The 18521-nt window shown below is 42.5% G+C and overlaps 1 protein-coding gene across 1 annotated transcript in view; it reads right to left on the reverse strand.

Annotated features, from left to right (window-relative positions):
• The window catches only part of LOC144504820 (EGF-containing fibulin-like extracellular matrix protein 1), a 109556-nt gene extending 91733 nt beyond the window's left edge, over positions 1–17823 (reverse strand). Inside the window, exons 1-4 of the mRNA XM_078230569.1 lie at positions 17108–17823; positions 16438–16525; positions 16034–16082; positions 9218–9463 (exon numbers count right to left, since the gene is read on the reverse strand). Of these exons, the coding sequence (XP_078086695.1) occupies positions 9218–9463; positions 16034–16082; positions 16438–16518 (376 nt within the window). The 5' untranslated portion in view covers positions 16519–16525; positions 17108–17823. The remainder of the gene's footprint in view (positions 1–9217; positions 9464–16033; positions 16083–16437; positions 16526–17107) is intronic.
• Between the last annotated feature and the right edge of the window lie 698 nt (positions 17824–18521).

Consider the following 18521-nt stretch of genomic DNA (forward strand, 5'->3'; position numbering starts at 1 on the left):
GAGGTGGTAAACTTCTGGTGATAGCGTCATTATGTAATGGACTGCCCAATGTGGAGTAGTGGGGTTTCGAAGCAATACATGCCACAGAATTTGGAAGATGAAGATAGTAATAATGATCAGTCTGACAAGATTTATTCCAGCAATTGGTGTATTAGTCATGGATTCATTTAACTGTGCCATGTTAGATAGTGGTTGCACCTCAATAGAGTGTGGAACAGATTGGTTAAAATGTTATTTAGATTTATGTAGTAGTAGGGATTGTAGTAAGGTCAGGGAGTATGAAAAGTGTATTTGTTTCAAGTTTGAGGATGATAGCACACTGAGGTTACAAAAAAAGTAGTGATTTCATGCAAAATAGCTACAGTAAGATACTTTATTCATACAGATGTAGCTTGTAATGTCCTAGCTATGTTAGGGGTTGTGTATTTTAAACAAAAGGAAAAAAGATGTGGTTTGCACATGTAGATTCAAACTACAACAACGGATTTATAATATGAGCTATTGCTTGTACAGAGCAGAAAATGAGGCAGGAGTCTGTGAAGCAGCCCAAATACATCACCATCAAAAGATGTGACTGGCTCTTAAAGCAGTCATGGAACCACTTAAATATATAACATAGCCTCAAGTGAGATATCCTTGCTATTGAGCAAGTCTTCCATGAGTAAAACACAAATGAAACTGGACATCAAACTTGATGAGCAATTGATTTTAAAAAGTGGATCTGCAGTTTACTTAATCAGTGCATTATTGCACCTCCTTAACAACGTTTGACATTTCCAGTCAGAATGTTAAAGTGTTAATGGCATCAGGTGAAAAGAAACTGAGAGAAATAAACAAAGTGTCTTAAAGTTGCACAGACTATTCCCTCATATTTTTTCTCACCGATTAATAATCGGACTGGAGAATCGCTTCCCACATGCAGAAAATTTAATCAGCCTTTTTCTAGTAAGAATGTGCCAAAACCCTTTCAACTCTTAAAGCTGGTGTGTTAACAGTTGGATGAATTAATGAATCCCTTGGTTGATACAAGGTTCAATGAAGAGAATAATGAAAAATGTGACACATTTTAAAAGTATTGGAGGATGTCACCATGTCCCACCGTAAGTCTTAACTTGGGACAAGACCATAATGAAGTAGTAGTCATGGATTTAAAGGTGTGGGGGAAAGAAAGAGACATTTTGATTTTGCACTTTATAGAAATGGGTCAGCAGATTCAGTCTTTCCACAGTAAGGCATGGTAAGGACAAAAGGGTGATGAGGCACCAACATGTAACATATTTAAATATGTTTACAGCAACAAGACACAGAATACCGTAGATCAGAGACTGGATGGTAATGGGCAGAGTATTACTGATGCATGGGACAGGACTACCATATCCAAAAGACAACTGACTAGAGCAGGTACTCAGGTGACATATATACCCGAAGAGTCCAGAGAATGGAGAAATTCAACTGTTGTAGGGAGAGTAAGAAAGCTACTGGATAGTTCAAACATTGGCTAAATGTCTAACATGATGTACAAGAAGTAAGATCTGTGGACTGGCAGAATGAGGTGAAGTAGTGGAAAGAAAGAAAATGTTGTGCGAGTTCTCATATTGGAACTGGAAGTGAGTCTTGAGCTAGAAAACAATCACATAATGGCCATAGAATCTCTCATCATGGGAGAGAGAGATACTGTCGTAGTGGTCCAGAAAGACATTGAAGTGAAAGTAAAGGCTGTACCTTGATTACATTATGCAATAGGACACGACTTCAGAAGAATCCACAAACAGTGGTAGAAATAGAAGCCCTTATTCCTGGGAAGTTTTGACAGCTGCCAACAAATTAGAAGATAAATTACTAAGCGAGGCAAAATAAAGGCGCAGAATCTCACAAGAGTCGGCAAACGGGATTCTCACCGGCAAGATCACATTTCCCCACTTTCCTTACCCTCGCTGGTGATGTAGTGACGTTCCTGCCCACAAAGAGCAGGAACCTCATTTAAATACATTTTAATGGATTGATATATTATTAAACATAGAACATAGAACATAGAACATTACAGCGCAGAACAGGCCCTTCGGCCCACGATGTTGCACCGACCAGTTAAAAAAAAAAACTGTGACCCTCCAACCTAAACCAATTTCTTTTCGTCCATGAACCTATCTACGGATCTCTTAAACGCCCCCAAACTAGGCGCATTTACTACTGATGCTGGCAGGGCATTCCAATCCCTCACCACCCTCTGGGTAAAGAACCTACCCCTGACATCGGTTCTATAACTACCCCCCCTCAATTTAAAGCCATGCCCCCTCGTGCTGGATTTCTCCATCAGAGGAAAAAGGCTATCACTATCCACCCTATCTAAACCTCTAATCATCTTATATGTTTCAATAAGATCCCCTCTTAGCCGCCGCCTTTCCAGCGAAAACAATCCCAAATCCCTCAGCCTCTCCTCATAGGATCTCCCCTCCATACCAGGCAACATCCTGGTAAACCTCCTCTGCACCCTCTCCAAAGCCTCCACATCCTTCCTGTAATGTGGGGACCAGAACTGCACACAGTACTCCAAGTGCGGCCGCACCAGAGTTGTGTACAGTTGTGTACAACGGCCGACATGCCCTTTGATCCCCCTTTACTGAATATCCAAACTGTTGGTGGGGTTCAAAACAGCCTTAGGAAGATGGGCAACAGTCGAAGGGTTCCTGCATGGGGGCGCCAAGGTCACTATAACCCCAGGAGGGGTTTTGGGGGGGGAAGGGGGCATGCCTAGTCAATGCCCGTGGCATCAACTGGCATTGCCAGCATGTTCCACCCTGTGCCAGGGGTGGGGCAGCCACAGGGGGACCAGGTATTGTGGGGGGAATGGGCATTGAGGAGGGAGAACAAGCAGTGGGAGGGGGATAGTGAAGGCAATATTACCGTGGTGGTTGTGTGGGGGCTGGGGTGAGAACCCCCAATAATCCCCCCATGTGCTTGGGGGGAGAGCCCCTGATACCTTTGTGGTGTCATGGTGTGTGTGTGTGTGTGTGTGTGTAGGGATGCGGTGGTGGGGGGGGGGGGGGGGGGGGGGGGAGGTGTTGGGTTACTTTAAGGTCAGTTCCTTTAAAGAGGGCGCGTCGAACTCTGTCGCGCCATACTTGGCGGCTTTATCAGGCCCCGCCCTGCCAGACGGCATAAATCACGTCCCTTGATTTGTTTTTGTCAGAGTGCCAGAATAGCTTGTTTGAAAATTCAGCAATGCATCTGGAGAGATACACACTGGTTTTCAGTCAGAACCTGACACTCAGACAAATCATGGGGAAATTCTGCCCAAAGAGTTGGATAGCGGGAAGAAATTTAGTATCTACTCAGAAGTACCAGGTAGAGGACATCCAGCCTTATCGCATAAATGGACAGATACAGAAAAAGCCCTCCCCGATGGGACCTATAAGGCCAAAGAGAAACTAGTGGCTTGGGGTTTCAAAAGGCAACTTGGAGTTCAAGATGTTAGAATGGACTCCTTCATGGTGGGAAAAGTAATTCTGAAAATCTTAGCTCTGTTGGCCATATATTCGTGGGAATTTAGGTCAATTAATATAAAAGCTGCTGTTTTGCAGGGAGAAAATTTTCAGAGAAGTGTTTTTGAAATCACCTAAAGAGGCAATTGATGTAGAAGTGAATCTGTGGAAATGAAACAAATGTGTTTATGGATTGAATGATACATCGAGAGTATGGTATTTCTTGGTTAGATCTGTCTTGCTGAAAGTAGATTACACTCAACTGATAGCATCCAGCAATGGTCTAAAGGTACCGCAAAGGGAAACTCTCAGGCATCTTTATGATGCTTGTTGATGATTTTCTATGGGGCGGTTCTGTGGAATTTGAGCAACTTATTATAAATGAGATTAAAAGGGAATTTAAGATTGGAAGTCAGGCTTTGGGGTCCTTTAAATATGTAGGTTTATATATTAAGCATACGAGGTCTGGTGTAACTTTGAATCAACAATCTTACCGAGTGAATATTACTTCTATCCCTGTTAATTCTGCTCGGTCACCACAGATAGATGGTGTTACATCTAAAGAAGAAACAGAGCAGTTAAGAAGCTTGATTGGGCTGGGAACTCAGATAAGACCAGCGAGTTTCGATGTACTACTACTCAGGAGTATGATGAAACATGTTAAGTTCAGTTGAAGAGGTTTTAAAGGCAGATAAAACATCTAAAAAAATAAAGTACAGAGTAATGTGTACTTAAATTTCCAGACCTGGGGGGACCCAAAAGACATGAAATTAGTCATTTTCAGTTATGCTTCTCATGCGAATCTTAATAGGCATTTGAGTACCACTGGTTTTAGAATATTCTTGGTGGGGAAAATGGGAAATGTTGTCCCTGGCTTCAAGATAAGAAGTTAAAAAGTGTGGTTAAAAGAACTCTTGCTGTGGAAACACTGGCTCTTGCAAGTTCTGTCTGTCTGGAGACAATACACATCTCTTTAACCTGTGTTTAATGCTCCCTCCACCCACATTGTCTGTACCTTTAAGACCTGGCTGGCTTTAGGGATTCGCATTCTAATCAGTATTCTGTAACTTGATTTTGTGTCTGTGCCCTGTTTGAGAGCACATTTCCACTCCATCTGACGAAGGAGCAGCGCTCCAAAAGCTTATGGTATTTGCTACCAAATAAACCTGTTGGACTTTAACCTGGTGTTGTTAAAACTCTTACTGTGTTCTTGCAGAAGAGACAGCTATGGGATTTTACTTGTCAAATATTTTAGGGGAAATTCTATACAAGGGGTGTTCTGAGAATAGTTTGCCCATTGAATGTTACATAAATAATAGCTACCTATGGGATAACGCAGATTCAACAAAAATTGTGACTGACAGGAGGTTAAGGATTGACATTGCTAGTGTAAAAGAAATGCGAGAAAGAAAAATCCCTAAGATTAAATAGGTTCATGCAAGTCAATTGCTGGATTGCCTTACAAAAAGCATTCTTGCACAAAGGAACTATTAGCAGTCCGGAAGAGAGGTGTATTGAATTGTGATGTGATGTACAGTATATCATTTGATTATTTTTCTTTTTTTAATATTGTTTGCATGCTGCTGGGTTTCCATTTAAAGAAAAGAGGGGAATTTGTTAATGTCATGTTAGTTGTGTTATTAATGTTAGGGATATACAGGTGGAGGGCACTGATCGATCAGGTAGCTTGAGCATATATAAAGAAAGACTTGCATTAGGCAGACATTTGTGATCTTACATACTGTAAATAAATTTGGGTAAAATATTGATGTCTGGTTTTTTACATCACAATCTGGGTGTCAGAAGTTTAACATTAAGCTCCCCTCAACTGTTACACTGTGCAGCTTTTTAGGAGCAGCTTCCTTGCTGAAGCTTCTATATCTCACTGAACTATACCTGAAAATGATGGTTTCCATAGGACAGCAACCTATTCACCTGAGGAATTCCAGTTAGAAGATTTAGTGCGGCCTTCTCTCTCTCGATGCTGGCGGGTTTTGGACTTTCTCAAGCTCATTTTGTGTTCAATTCAAAAACATTTCGTGAATTTCCCTCAAACCCACAAGAAGTTGTTGCACATTGAATACAATACCCAAGAGCCACATAAACACTGAGAGGTGATTTTACAATGACACAAGCATTCATCAGGATTGCATAGCAGGAAATTACCGGCACATTTCCCACAGCTTCCTGTCCAATAACTTAACCAACATTCAGATTGTGTGGGAAGGCTCCATTTAGCCCCATTTTGTGAAATTGTTACAGTTTACAATTGTCCCTTCAGTGAAGAGGTGCTCTATGATGCTTGCAGTACTCTTCTGGTTGAAGAACTGTGGAAATAAAAATCGTATTTCTGCAGTTTTGCATTACAAGGTGTTTGGGGAGTTGAACAATTATGTGGAGAATTCGTGAATGGCTTGTATTAGCCAAAAAGGAAGATTGGCAAGATGTTTTAGCATAGAACGTGTAGTATGCTACCAGATGTTGTGATGTGTTTTAGTGCAGTGAGCAGCATCCCTGCTTCTAAGTCAGAAGCTCCAGGTCAAGGAAAGTGCGTTCTTGATGCAGCCAAACAGCTTGATTATCTGAAACCAAAAGAGAAAATGCTAGAAAATCTCAGCAAGTCTGGCAGCACCTGTGAAGGAGAGAAAAGAGCTGACGTTTCAAGTCCAGATGATCCTTTGTCAAAGCTAAAAGGCATAGAAAGTGGGAGATATTTATACTCCCACTTTCTATGCCTTTTAGCTTTGACAAAGGGTCATCTGAACTCGAAACGTCAGCTCTTTTCTCTCCTGACAGAAGCTGCCAGACCTGCTGAGATTCTCCAGCATTTTCTCTTTTGGTTTCAGATTCCAGCATCCGCAGTAATTTGCTTTTATCCAGCTTGCTTTTATCCAGCTTGATTATCTACCTGCAAACCCTTCCAACACATGCTGATGGCAGGTGGTAAGAGTAGGAGAGATCAGCCTCTGTCATCACTATTCATAGCTCAAGATTACAACATAAATGTAGAAGTACCTGCTAGCACAGTGGTGGGTTGCTATTGGCCACACTTCGTTTAAATACTATGGCTACAAAAGCAGGTCAAAGGCTACAAACTCTGTGGTAACCTCCTGCCTCCCCAAAGCCTGTCCATCACCTGCAAGGCACAAGTTAGGAATAAGATGGAATACCCTCCACTTGGCTGAATAAGTGCAGCTCCAACAAAACTCCAGAAGCCTGACACCATCGAAGACAAAGCAGCCCACTTAATTGGCACCCCATCCGTCAGCTTCAACATTCATTCCCTCCACCATCAATGCACAGTGGTAGCATTGTGTACCATCAATAAGAGGCACTGCAGCGATTCGCCAAGCATGCTTTGACAGCATTTTGCAAACCTGCAACCTCTTCCGCTTAGAAGGACCAAGGGCAGAAGACGCATGAAAACATCGCCACCTGTGAGTTCTCTTCTAAGGCACACACCACCCTGACTTGGTGCTATATTGCCATTCCTTCATTGTCATTGGGTCAAGTCCTGGAATTTCCTTCCTAATAGTACTGTGGGTGTACTTACACCACATGGACTGCAGCAGTTCAAGTGGGTGGTTCATCTCCACCTTCTCAAAGGCAATGAGGGATAGGCAAAAAATGCTGGCCTTGCAGAGATGCTCACATCCTATAAAAGAATTGATAAAAATTATTCAGTCCCTTGAGCATGTTCCATTATTCAGTGAGATCATGGCTGATCAGTGATGTAACTCCATTTATCCACCTTAGTTCCAAATCCCATACCTTCAGTTAATAAATTGATCCAGCATCAGTTGCCATTTGTAGGAGAGAGTTCCAAACTTCTACCACCCTATACATGGAGGAGTATTTCCCAATTTCACTTCTGAAAGGTCTGGTTCTAATTTGTTGTCTGTTCTCCGAATGTTGCTGAGTGACTACAGTTTAAAGGTATTTCATTGGTTGTATAGCACTTTGGGATATCCTGTGTACATGAAAGATGCTATACATACACAAGTCTTTTTTTCTAAGGCTTTGACATCTTTCCAAAAGTGTGGCGCCCAGGATTGGACACAATGACCCAGCTGGAGTCCATTCAGTGTTTTATAAAGATTTAACATAATCGCTTTGCATTTTACTCACTGCCTCTATTTATAAAACCAAGAATCCTATACACTTATTTGAACAGTCTCCTCAACTTGTCTTGCCCACCTTATGTACCTGATGATGTGGAAGGAGAATTTTTTGCATTTTCAACTAATCATGGTGGTGCACCAAAACACTAAGGGGGGGGAGTTTTTCCGTTCCGCCTGCCCGCCATGGGAGTCACAGTGATTGGGGCGGAGGGGGGGAGCGGATCATGCAAACGTCCATTGACTTGGGGCGGGATTTTCCGGTTTTGGGGCGAGCCTGGCTGGAAAATTTTGCTCTGAGTTTTTAATGCACATGATTGAACGCAGCTTCAGTGCTGTTTTGAAATAAAGATCCTCCTTCGGTTTTGATTTTTCTACTTCTTTCTTGAATTCTGCACCTCAAAAGTAGCTTTTATCGGTAGTTCCTCTTTCTCAGTTGCCTCGGATCTTTCATCAGCAAAAACAGATTCAGGCGTGAATCTGAATTTAAAAGCATCTTTTCTCATAAGGTGGGTTTTCTTTGAGGTCCTATTTGTAAAAAAATAAATCCCCTATATTTTTCCTGATTCCCTTCAATCCTGGGACCAACTGTAGCCAACAGACTGTGTGATCTGCTTCCAGGCCTCCAGCAGTGCTATGATCAGATGCTCCGAGATGAGTGAGGATCTCTCAGTGCCCCTCCTACCTTACAGGCACAAGACTGGAAATCAATTGCACGGAGACTGTAGGTTCAGACCTAGATCTCAATAGCTTGTCTCAGACGCACCTCAACAGGATATCTTGCAGATCAATGTTTTTCTTATTCATTTGTGGGACACAGGCGTCGCTGGCTGGCCAGCGTTTATTGCCCATCCCTTGTTGCTCTTTTCCAGAGAGCAGTCGAGAGCCAACCACATTGCTGTGGCTCTGGAGCCACACGTAGGCCAGACCAGGCAAGGATGGCAGATTTCCTTCCCTAAAGGACATTAGTGAACCAGACAGATTTTTCCGACAATCGAGAATGGTTTCATGGTCATCAGTAGATTCTTAATTCCAGATTTTTTTATTGAATTCAAATTCCACCAACTGCCATGGCAGGATTCGAACCTGGGTCCCCAAAACATTTCCGGATTAATAGTCTAGCGATAATACCACCAGGCCATCGCCTCGCCTGTTATTTGTTTATAGTGTTTATGTGGAACTATTCATTATATTAAAACATGCAATACTACAATATTGTTTGGAAAAATGTAGGAAACATTTAGAGGGAAATGAAAAGTGACAGTGACCGACTTCCCACTTGAATTTCGCATTCTCCTGGAGACACACAGATCAACAAGTGCTTTGAATTTCCTGATTGGCAAGTGGGAACATGAAGTAACTCAAGGCCTCCCAAATCAATATGAATCAAAATGAGAGGAGAAAAACCCAATAAAAGGTCACTCCAATGACAGTGGAAATACAAAACAAACGTAGTTTGTATTCCAACGATGAATCTTCTACTTTTATAACAGAGGAAAATATTTAAATAATTATACAATTCAACTGAATATTTTTGGAAGCAAGTGCAAGCAACACTATCATTAATGTCTTTTTTCACAAGCACACAATTGTAATCAAATTGCTAAACTGCTGTCTTACCTTTGCACTGGTTTTGTTCATTAAGCGTAAATCCATGTGGACATCGGCGCTGCGGGTAACGAGGGAGGATTGGATATGACCGTCGAGTGGGAACAGGAACATGACCAGGAACCAAAGGAGAAGCCGTTGTCACATTATTCAGGAAAACGACAGCTGTCTTAGGCAGGCATAAGTATCCTCCGTAATGGTTTATACATTTCATTTCTCCTTTGCAAGCATCTGGGATGGTCTCACATTCATCAATATCTGATAACCAACAAAAGATTTACTTAACCCATGTCACAGATCCTGTATTCAGAAAAGTCAACAAATGAGCCTGATTTTGCTGGCATATCCTGTTAGTTAGAGTTCTTCCCTCATGTTGAGGTGTGAGAGCATTTTTCCTACAAAGGGCTTGAAATGTGAGCTGATGACAGCCCAGCTAAAGGTAGCTAGGACCTGAGTGTAGAACGAGCCAACAGTGTCCCTCCTTAGTCAATGTGATTAAAGGATCAAGAAATAAACAATGGCGGGATTGAGGAAGAAATTTAATTCAATGTCAAATCAGGTAGAGAAAGAGAAATGTAGAAACATTTCTGACAGAGAAGGAAGCCATCCAGTGCACAATGCCTATGCTGACTGAAAAAGAGTTATCCAGCCTCGTCTCACTTTCCATGTCTTGATCCATATCCGAGTAGGTCCCAACACATGCTTCTAGTAATGTGATGATCAGAACTCTACGCAGTTGGCTAACTGTGGCATAAATATAGAGCTCTAGAATAACCTCTATATTCTTATATTTCATGCCTTCATTAATAATGCTAAATTCTCCCTCAGTGTACCCAAACAGGTGCCGGAGTGTGGCGACTAGGGGATTTTCACAGTCGCTTCATTGCAGTGTTAATGTAAGCCTACTTGTGACAATAATAAAATAAACTTAAACTTATAATGAAAGTATCCTGTATGTTTTCTTTACCATTTTATCTACCTGTCCTGCTACATTCAGGGACCTGTGGTCATGCACTCCAATACTTCTTAGTAATTGTACCATTTATTGTGCAGACTGGCGCAGTCCAAGGTCCAGGACTATGTGCTGAGGCACTCAAGCTTTGGGCAGCCACCGGCAGGACACAATGGGGAAAAGCCACTGTGTACGGCCTTTCAGCCAATGTACATCGAGGGGCTAGTAAATTGGTAAACCCCCTCGGACTGCGTGTGTAATTCTAACTGTGTGTGACAGTGTTGAAGCGCCGCAGAGTGCAACATGACCAATATATATATAGTTTGTAAAGAGTGTGCAATGAAAGTGTTGAAATGTATGCAATGTTCTCATTACTGAACTGAAGCATCTCAGAATGGACTTTGATCTCTGGAGGAAATGTAAATATCATCTAACTTTACTGTTATAATAATTGGAAATGTTTAGATTTTGTATGAATAAAGTATATTTTTGCCAGATAAAAAAATTGCCCCATTAATAAAGCCCAGGATGTTGTTTGCTTTATTAACTGCTCTCTGAACCTGTCCTGCCATTTTCAATGACTTGTGCACCCATACATCCAGGTCCCTCTGCTCCTGCACCCACTTTAAAATTACATTGTTTCTCTACATTCTTCCTACCAAAATGAATCGCTTCCAACTTTTCTGCATTAAATTAATCTGCCACTTGTCTGCCCATTCCACCAGTCCATGTCCTTTTGAATTTCTAGACTATCCTCCTCACAGTTCACAATGCTTCCATGTTTTGTATTGTCTGCGAATTTTCAAAATTATGCCCTGTACACCAAGGTCTAAGTGATCAACATATGCCAGGAAGAGGAGGGGTCCTAACACTAGCTCCTGGGGAATGGCACGGTGGCACAGTAGTTAGCACTGCTGCCTCACAGCGCCAGGGGTCCGGGTTCATAAACCGCCATATTTGCAAACCGCGCCGACATTACATCACATTGGTGCAGTTTACATCAGGTTAACCCAGACGTGAACCTGTCATGGGGATCTCCCCAGGGGTCTGAAGGTAAGTATAGCCCCTGGCGAGAGGGACTAGGCAGTGCCCTGGCAATGTCTCCTGCCACTGCCCCTTGGCCCTGGTTGGCACTGCCAGGCTGGCACCATGCCCCTGTCAACCTGGCAATGCCAGCTGGCAATGCCAACCTGCCAGGGGGCAGTGCCAGGGCAGACCCCAGTGGGAGCCTCATGGGGGAAGGGGGAGGATTCACTTCTTTGTGGTGATCAGGAGCAGACATGGGAGCTCCGGGGATGTCAGTGATGGCTGTGTGGGTAAGGGGTCCAATGTTTGGGTGCAAGGGGGTGGGCTGCTGGCACTGAATGTTGGGGGTGAATACTAGCTCTGATTTGTGGGGTGGGAGGTTAATGCCGGCTCCATTCAGTGGGAGGTTGGGGGGAGGTGTAGGTGGAGTGTGGGGGTGGGGGGGGAGGTTGCTGGGCTTACCTTTACAGCCTCTTTTGAATAGGGGTGTATAATTTGCAATTTTACAGTCCTCTAGCACGAGCCCTGAGTCTAAGGAAGATTAGAAATTAGAAGGCCAGTGCCTTCAAAACTTTTGAGCGTATGTAGGAAATTTTTTAGTCAGTTCATAACAAACCTGGACTTCATATTAGGACATACAACTCCTCAGGACATTAGAAAGTGGGCTGACATTAAAAAGAAAATTAGGAAAGCAAAGATGGGCATGGAAAATATTGTCGAGTGCAATCAAGGAAAACCCAAAGACATTTCAGGGTATGTAAAGACCAAGAAGATTACTAAAGAAAGAGTAGGGCTAGTTAGGGACCACAAACGGAACTTGTGTGTGGAGCTGCAAGAAATCAGCATGATTCTAAATGAATACTTTGTGTCAGTGCCTTCAAAAATTCAAGTGTATGCAGGGGATTTTTTAGCCAGTTCATAACAAGCCGGGACTTCATATCACTTCTCTCTTTTTCTCTTTAATCCTCCACTTCTGCTTCTGTCTCCAATCATATCAGTGTCCTCCTGCTCTCTCTCTCTCTCTCGCTCCTTAGGCTCTTACCTTGCTGACATCTCTGTAATGTGGGATCCTATCAGAAGCCTTGGTAAAGTTCCGGGGGGGGGGGGGGGGCGATTCTCCCAAAAACATTCTAGGTGTCGTAATCACATAAAGAATTCCATTCCCACTTCCCTCAGTATCCTTGAATGCATCTCATCCGGTCCTGGTCTTGTCAACTTTAAGTACAGGTAACCTATCGAATACCTCCTTCTTATTAATGGATAAGGAGGAGGTATTGGATAGGCTGAATTATGTCCACTTTCACCATGATCCGTGCAGCATCATCTTCCTCAGTAAAGGCAGATGCAAAGTGTATATTTAAATCACATAACCATCCCCCTGCCTCCATGCTTTAACTCCATTTAAAAGTATTTCAAGTTTATTTATTAGTGTCACAAGTAGGCTTACATTAACACTGCAATGAAGTTACTTGAACACTAGTTGGAGAGCAAGATGTGCTCAGGGCACTTCTGCACTGCCTGCCTGTTTCTTCTAGATTGTCTGATGATCACTCTTTCTTTTTCTCCCTACATACTCTTAAGCTGCAAGGTGAGTACATCTATAAACCTGCTATGCACAAAGTGACACTAGCTGTTGTTTCAGTTCTAAAGCCCAGAGCTTGAGCTGCTGAAGCTGACAACCATTTGTGCATCAAGTGTCACCCCAGACACAGGATACATCCTAGAGTTCCCACGTGGCACAGGATGTGCACTTAAGAGTTTGAAGCTGCCCTGCCATTCTATTAGATAATAAAACTTTCTACTATAAAAAACTCACCAGCTGCTCACTTCCCTTCTGCTTAATTAACTGTCATTATCTAGCAAAAAATATGTTTTAATTTACCTTTTGCTCCTTGTGCTAACTCCCTAAATTTGGACAAAGAAAAATAAATCTACAATACTCATCAACGAATCAACTCACAACCTTCCTGTGATATTACATTTTGACTTTTCCTCCCACTTTTTCAAACTCAAGTGTGCTGCCAGTCCACTGCTGCTGTTTCTTCTCCAATCATGTCTGTGCTCTTCTGCCGCTCTCTCTCTTCTTCTTTTTCTCTTTTGTCCTCCACACCTGCTTCTGTCTCCAAACAAGTCTGCACTGTTCTCTTGCTCTTACTCTCTCTTTTTCTCTTTTATCATCCACTTCTGCTTCTGTCTCCAATCATATCAGTGTCCTCCTGCTCTCTCTCTCTCTCTCCTTAGATTCCACGGGCTCTTACCTTGCTGACAGATCTGTAATGTGGGATCCTATCAAAAACCTTGGTAAAGTCCTCGGGGACGATTCTCCCAAATAAATTCTAAGTGTCGAATTCACGTAAAACCTGGAATAAATCCCACTGTTTTTTCAGTGGGGGTTTCAAAATCTCCCACACACTGCGCACTGCAGAGTGCACTAGTGTGAAGCACGTGAAAATTCAGTGGGCAGGGCCTATCCCCTCTGGAGAGGCCGGCAGCATGGTGCTCCAACATCTGTCATCGTGGAGATCGGCGCATGTGCAGGAGCCCCGCACTGCCGGCCTCCCAATTGCTGGCCAGCACAGCAACCCTTATCACTGTCCCTCCAAACTCCCCACAGCCCGATCGCTGGCCCCACAAACATGTCCAGGCCAGCCTCGACCCCCACCCCTGGCCCACCTCAATGTTTGCTTGCGATCCCTATGCAGAGTGGCAGCGGGATCCTCCCACCCATCAATCTCACCACAGAGACCCTGCCCCCTTTAGGCCACATCCCCATTAGATTGTGCCCCCTTAGCACTGTCTGATGCTTGGTGGGCAGTGCCAAGGTGCCCCCTGGACATAGCTACTTTGCCTCTTGGACAGTGGCAGGGGCCCCAGGCTGGCACTGCCAAGGTGGCAATGCCCAGGGGGCACCTCCTTATCCCTAACCCTCTGGGGGGCCTTGATTGCCCCTCTTCAATCCAGCTGGGTCGGGCCGCTTGCGGACAGCTATAGTAAACCCCATTGGAGTGACACACTCCTTGCATGGGGGAGACGCTAGCAGGCCCGGAGACTTCAGTCCCGGGCCCACTAATGGGATTTAAAATATATTCAAATGTGTATTTACATAAATTATTGGTGCGGAGTTAACAACGCTGGAAATCCAACTGCGTTGGAGATTCGCAGAGGCCGTGGCGCCCAGCGGGAAGTCCATGAAATGGCCTCCGCTTGAGTATCCTGGCAAAAGCTTTTGCAGTGCAGCGGGCTGGGAGAATCCACCCCCCCCCCATAATGGGCTACTTAAATTGACCACCTTGCCACTACCTCAAAAAATTCAGTCAAGTTCGTCAGATCTTAATAAATCCATGCTGAATTAATTCATTTCTGTGTGATGATCCACACCTTTCTTCAGAATTGTTTCCAATAATTTGCCCACAACCAAGGTTAAGCAGAGTGACCTGTAATTACTCAGTCTATCCCTTCCTCCCTTTTTAAACAATGGTACAATATTAACTGTTCTCCCATCCTCTGGGACCTCACCTGCCGGCGGAGAGGATTGAAAAATGATGGTAAGACCCCCCCGCTATTTCCTCCCCTGCTTCTTTTAACAGCCTGGGATACATTTCATCCAGGCTAAATGATTTATCCAATTTCAAAAATAGTAGCCCCCTTAATATTTCCTTTCTCGCTATGTTTATCCCATACAATATTTCACACTCCTTCTCCTTAACAACAATATCTGTATCACCTTCCTTTTTTCTGAAGACAGGCGCAAAGTATTCATTTAGAACCATGCTGATTTCTTGCACCTCCACACACAAGTTCCGCTTTTGGTCCCTAACTAGCCAACTCCTTCCTTAGTAATTTTCTTGGTCTTTACATATCCTGAAATGTCTTTGGGTTTTCCTTGATTGCACTTTTCCATGCCCCCTCTTTTCTTTCCTAATTTTCTTTTTAATCTAATATCCTGAGTATGTCCTAATATGAAGTCCAGGCTTGTTATGAACTGGCTAAAAAAGTTCTCCTGAACTTCTGGTTTAAGTACTTCAATGTTTGTAAAGCACTGGTGGTCTGGTGGTCATGAAAAATGCTATATAAATGCAAGTCTATCTTTTATCTTTAAAGTAGTGGGGGAATGGCAGGTTACAGGGTTAGGGAGGAGGATCTATGCCCAGAAGAAATGAAAAAATTTACTATTTTTACCATTTCATATTTGAAGGAATGAGACTTGATACATAATTGCTTCATTGTGGGCAAGAGAGTTTGATTGGCAGTCATCAACAAATAGGATGTTGTTAAAAGGAGATATATGCTGTTACTCAGCAGACTTAACTGTCTGTTGCTAGTTGAATGGGCAACTAATATGCAAATGTAGTCACCTCATGAAAAGCATGGGAAGGTTAAGCACAAGATCTTGCTAACATTCAGCTAATGCTGGAGCAATATAAATTGACCAGTAACTTGCAGCAATTCACAATTCATGGGGTATCTCTTTCTTGTTATGGCCAATTTGCATGTTAATAACAGAATGTGCCATTCGGACACCATTATATTTTCATCAAAATCCGGCCCATTGACACTTATTTTTAACTGCATTGTATGAAAACAACAATTTGCTTCCAACAGGTGTACTGAATTTGCTGTTGTTGTAATTATTACTTTCTTCAGTACATTCATTAAAAAAGATTCACAGTGGCTAATTCTGACCAATAACTGAAAGCTTACATCAGGCAATGTTGAAACAGTTTTGAAGTTATGACTGTAAAATGTAAAAAATACAGAAGAACTTGAACTAGGAAAAGAAACAGTCAAATAAAGGTGAAGAAATACAATGTAAAGGGAAGGAAGGAATCTTCCCAAGTTTACAGTCTCACCTCTGCACTGCTGTCGTTCAGGATCCCATTGATAACCATCTGTACACTGCTGTAAGAGCATAAAGAGCGGTTTCAAAGTGCAACACTGCTTTTACATTCAAAGGAAAATTACAATATTATGCAATGCAGCAGGACAACTAAAAAAAAGTGAATGCGACTGACTAATTCAGCAATGTTTTCCATGACAGGCAACTGTTGTGATGTAAAAATGTTTTTATTTCAATTAATTACAAAGAACGAAATAAATAATCCATTGCAGATGAACACACTGGAACAATTGTTTATAGGATTGATCACATTACAGATTTATGATTTTATCAATGATGAATTGATGTTATTCCAATTATAATCAAATCTTATACAGTCCTGAACAATAAGCGTGCTTATTCTTGGAGATATCTTACCGTATATGTGATAGTTTCATCGATTTCCTGTGAACTTACAGAATGGAAAATCATTGCAACCAGCAAACACCACTGCAGCATCTTGTATCTGGACAAGAATAACACGCAACTGTTAACAAAAGCAACCTCTACAGCCAAATTTATTTATATTTATCATTCAAAAAATACGTGGTGAACATAAAAGGTTGCTTTTGCACTGGTTTATTGGAATGAGTTCAAGTTTAAACTAACAACATTTTTACAAGTCTTGACAGGCAACACAACATTATGAGAATGAAAAGGATACTTATGCTTTGTAAATCCTTCTACAAACATTTCCAATTAAATATATATATTATTTATATTGCATTAAGTATTTTCATGAATTGAATGCATGCAATGACTTGATGGTGGATTCAACATAAAAGGGAATTCTCTCCATCTGCAAACACTTCATTTTCCACATATCTTTATATTCATTTACATAACTTTGTAGATAAAAATATCCACTATAATAGCTCAAAGGACATCATGACATGAGGTTAGTAAATAGTCTCAAGTGAACATGAACAAGCTTAAAAGATAGAAAGCATGCTGAGGTACAGAATTGTCACGCAGAATAAAACGTTGTATTTAGCCTTTTATCTATAGAAGTTATATACATATAGCTGTATACATACACTGACATTACCTTTAAAGAAAAGCAGGTCTTCACAACTTTTCAAAATTCTTCTGGGTAACTTTTGGCTGTTTTTTTTAAAGCAGTTGCCGGAAGAGCAGTGTTGAGTGTGTGAGTTGCAGTGGTGGTGAAGAAGTTGTGAGGAGGTTTGTACGACAGATGTGTTGCTCCCTCTGCAGGTTCACAGGCTCATCACAAAATCTCCCGATTAATAATAGCAGGGCAAACAAACCCTTTAGGCACAGTTCAAGGGGAGTGTCACTGCAACTGCAGCACCATCAGGTGGTATAGTGGCTCTGCAGCCATACACCGCAGGCAAGGCGGGACTATCAGTCAATACTCACTTATAGCAGAGCCCAGTTGATTGCATCTAATGGTTACATACTAGCGCGCTGTTCAGGAATGGAGCAACTGTATGCGAAGTAAAATGTTCCTACAAATCTAAAAGGTTTCATCATCTCACAGTTACTACGAAACATAAATACTCCCAAAACAATCTGCAGCTTGTGTGGCATTTCCAATATTTTGATACCAATTCGAAGACTTGAAAAAAAAGTTGCAAGGCTGTCAGTAGAAAATACACGAGCATGTTCCTCGGCATTAGACCAAGCAGAAGGAAGCAAAGTTGAAGCGGCAGTGGGCAAGTTTTCAGAAGGTTGTTTAAAGGGCCCAGGCCAGTGTTCACAGCTCTGAAAACGGCCTCTGTTTGCACTGTTCCTGGTTCCCGTGAGCCAAAAACAACACAACACCAGCACAGCGTGTGGGTGATTTACTCCGGGAACCTTTGGCTGACGTGCCGGTGGGGGAGGTGGGCATCCAACAATGAATAAAAAAACACAAATAAACACACGGTGAGCTCAACAATTTCTGTCAATCAGTGTAAACCTACTTGTGACACTAATAAGTAAACTTTAAACTTCAAACTTGCAGCTTGAAGACTTTCTGACAAGTGACCTGAGTCCCTGTGCCAAATTTCTCCTTTGCAATGATGAAGGTGCAAAAAGTGGATATAGGGACAGCACGGTGGCACAGTGGTTAGCATTGCTGCCTCATAGCGCCAGGGACCCGGGTTCAATTCCGGTCTCGGGTCACTGTCTGTGCGGAGTCTGCACGTTCTCTCCGTGTCTGAGTGGATTTCCTCCGGGTGCTCCGGTTTCCTCCTGCACTCCAAAGATGTGCAGGTTAGGTTGATAGGCCATGCTAAATTGCCCCTTAGTGTCAGGGGGATTTGTAGGGTAGATAAGAGGGGTTACAGGGATATCCCTGGGTGGGATTGTGGTGCATTTTCGATGGGCTGAATGGCCTCCTTCTGCACTGTAGGGATTCTGTGATTCTATGAAATAAGAATGTTTCAGTCAATGAAATATAGGGGGTGACGAGGGGTGATCGTTGGTGTCTTGCGCCATTACAGGTGATTTATTCCATC

Source organism: Mustelus asterias, chromosome 15, assembly GCF_964213995.1.
Source record: "Mustelus asterias chromosome 15, sMusAst1.hap1.1, whole genome shotgun sequence".
NCBI lineage: Eukaryota > Metazoa > Chordata > Chondrichthyes > Carcharhiniformes > Triakidae > Mustelus > Mustelus asterias.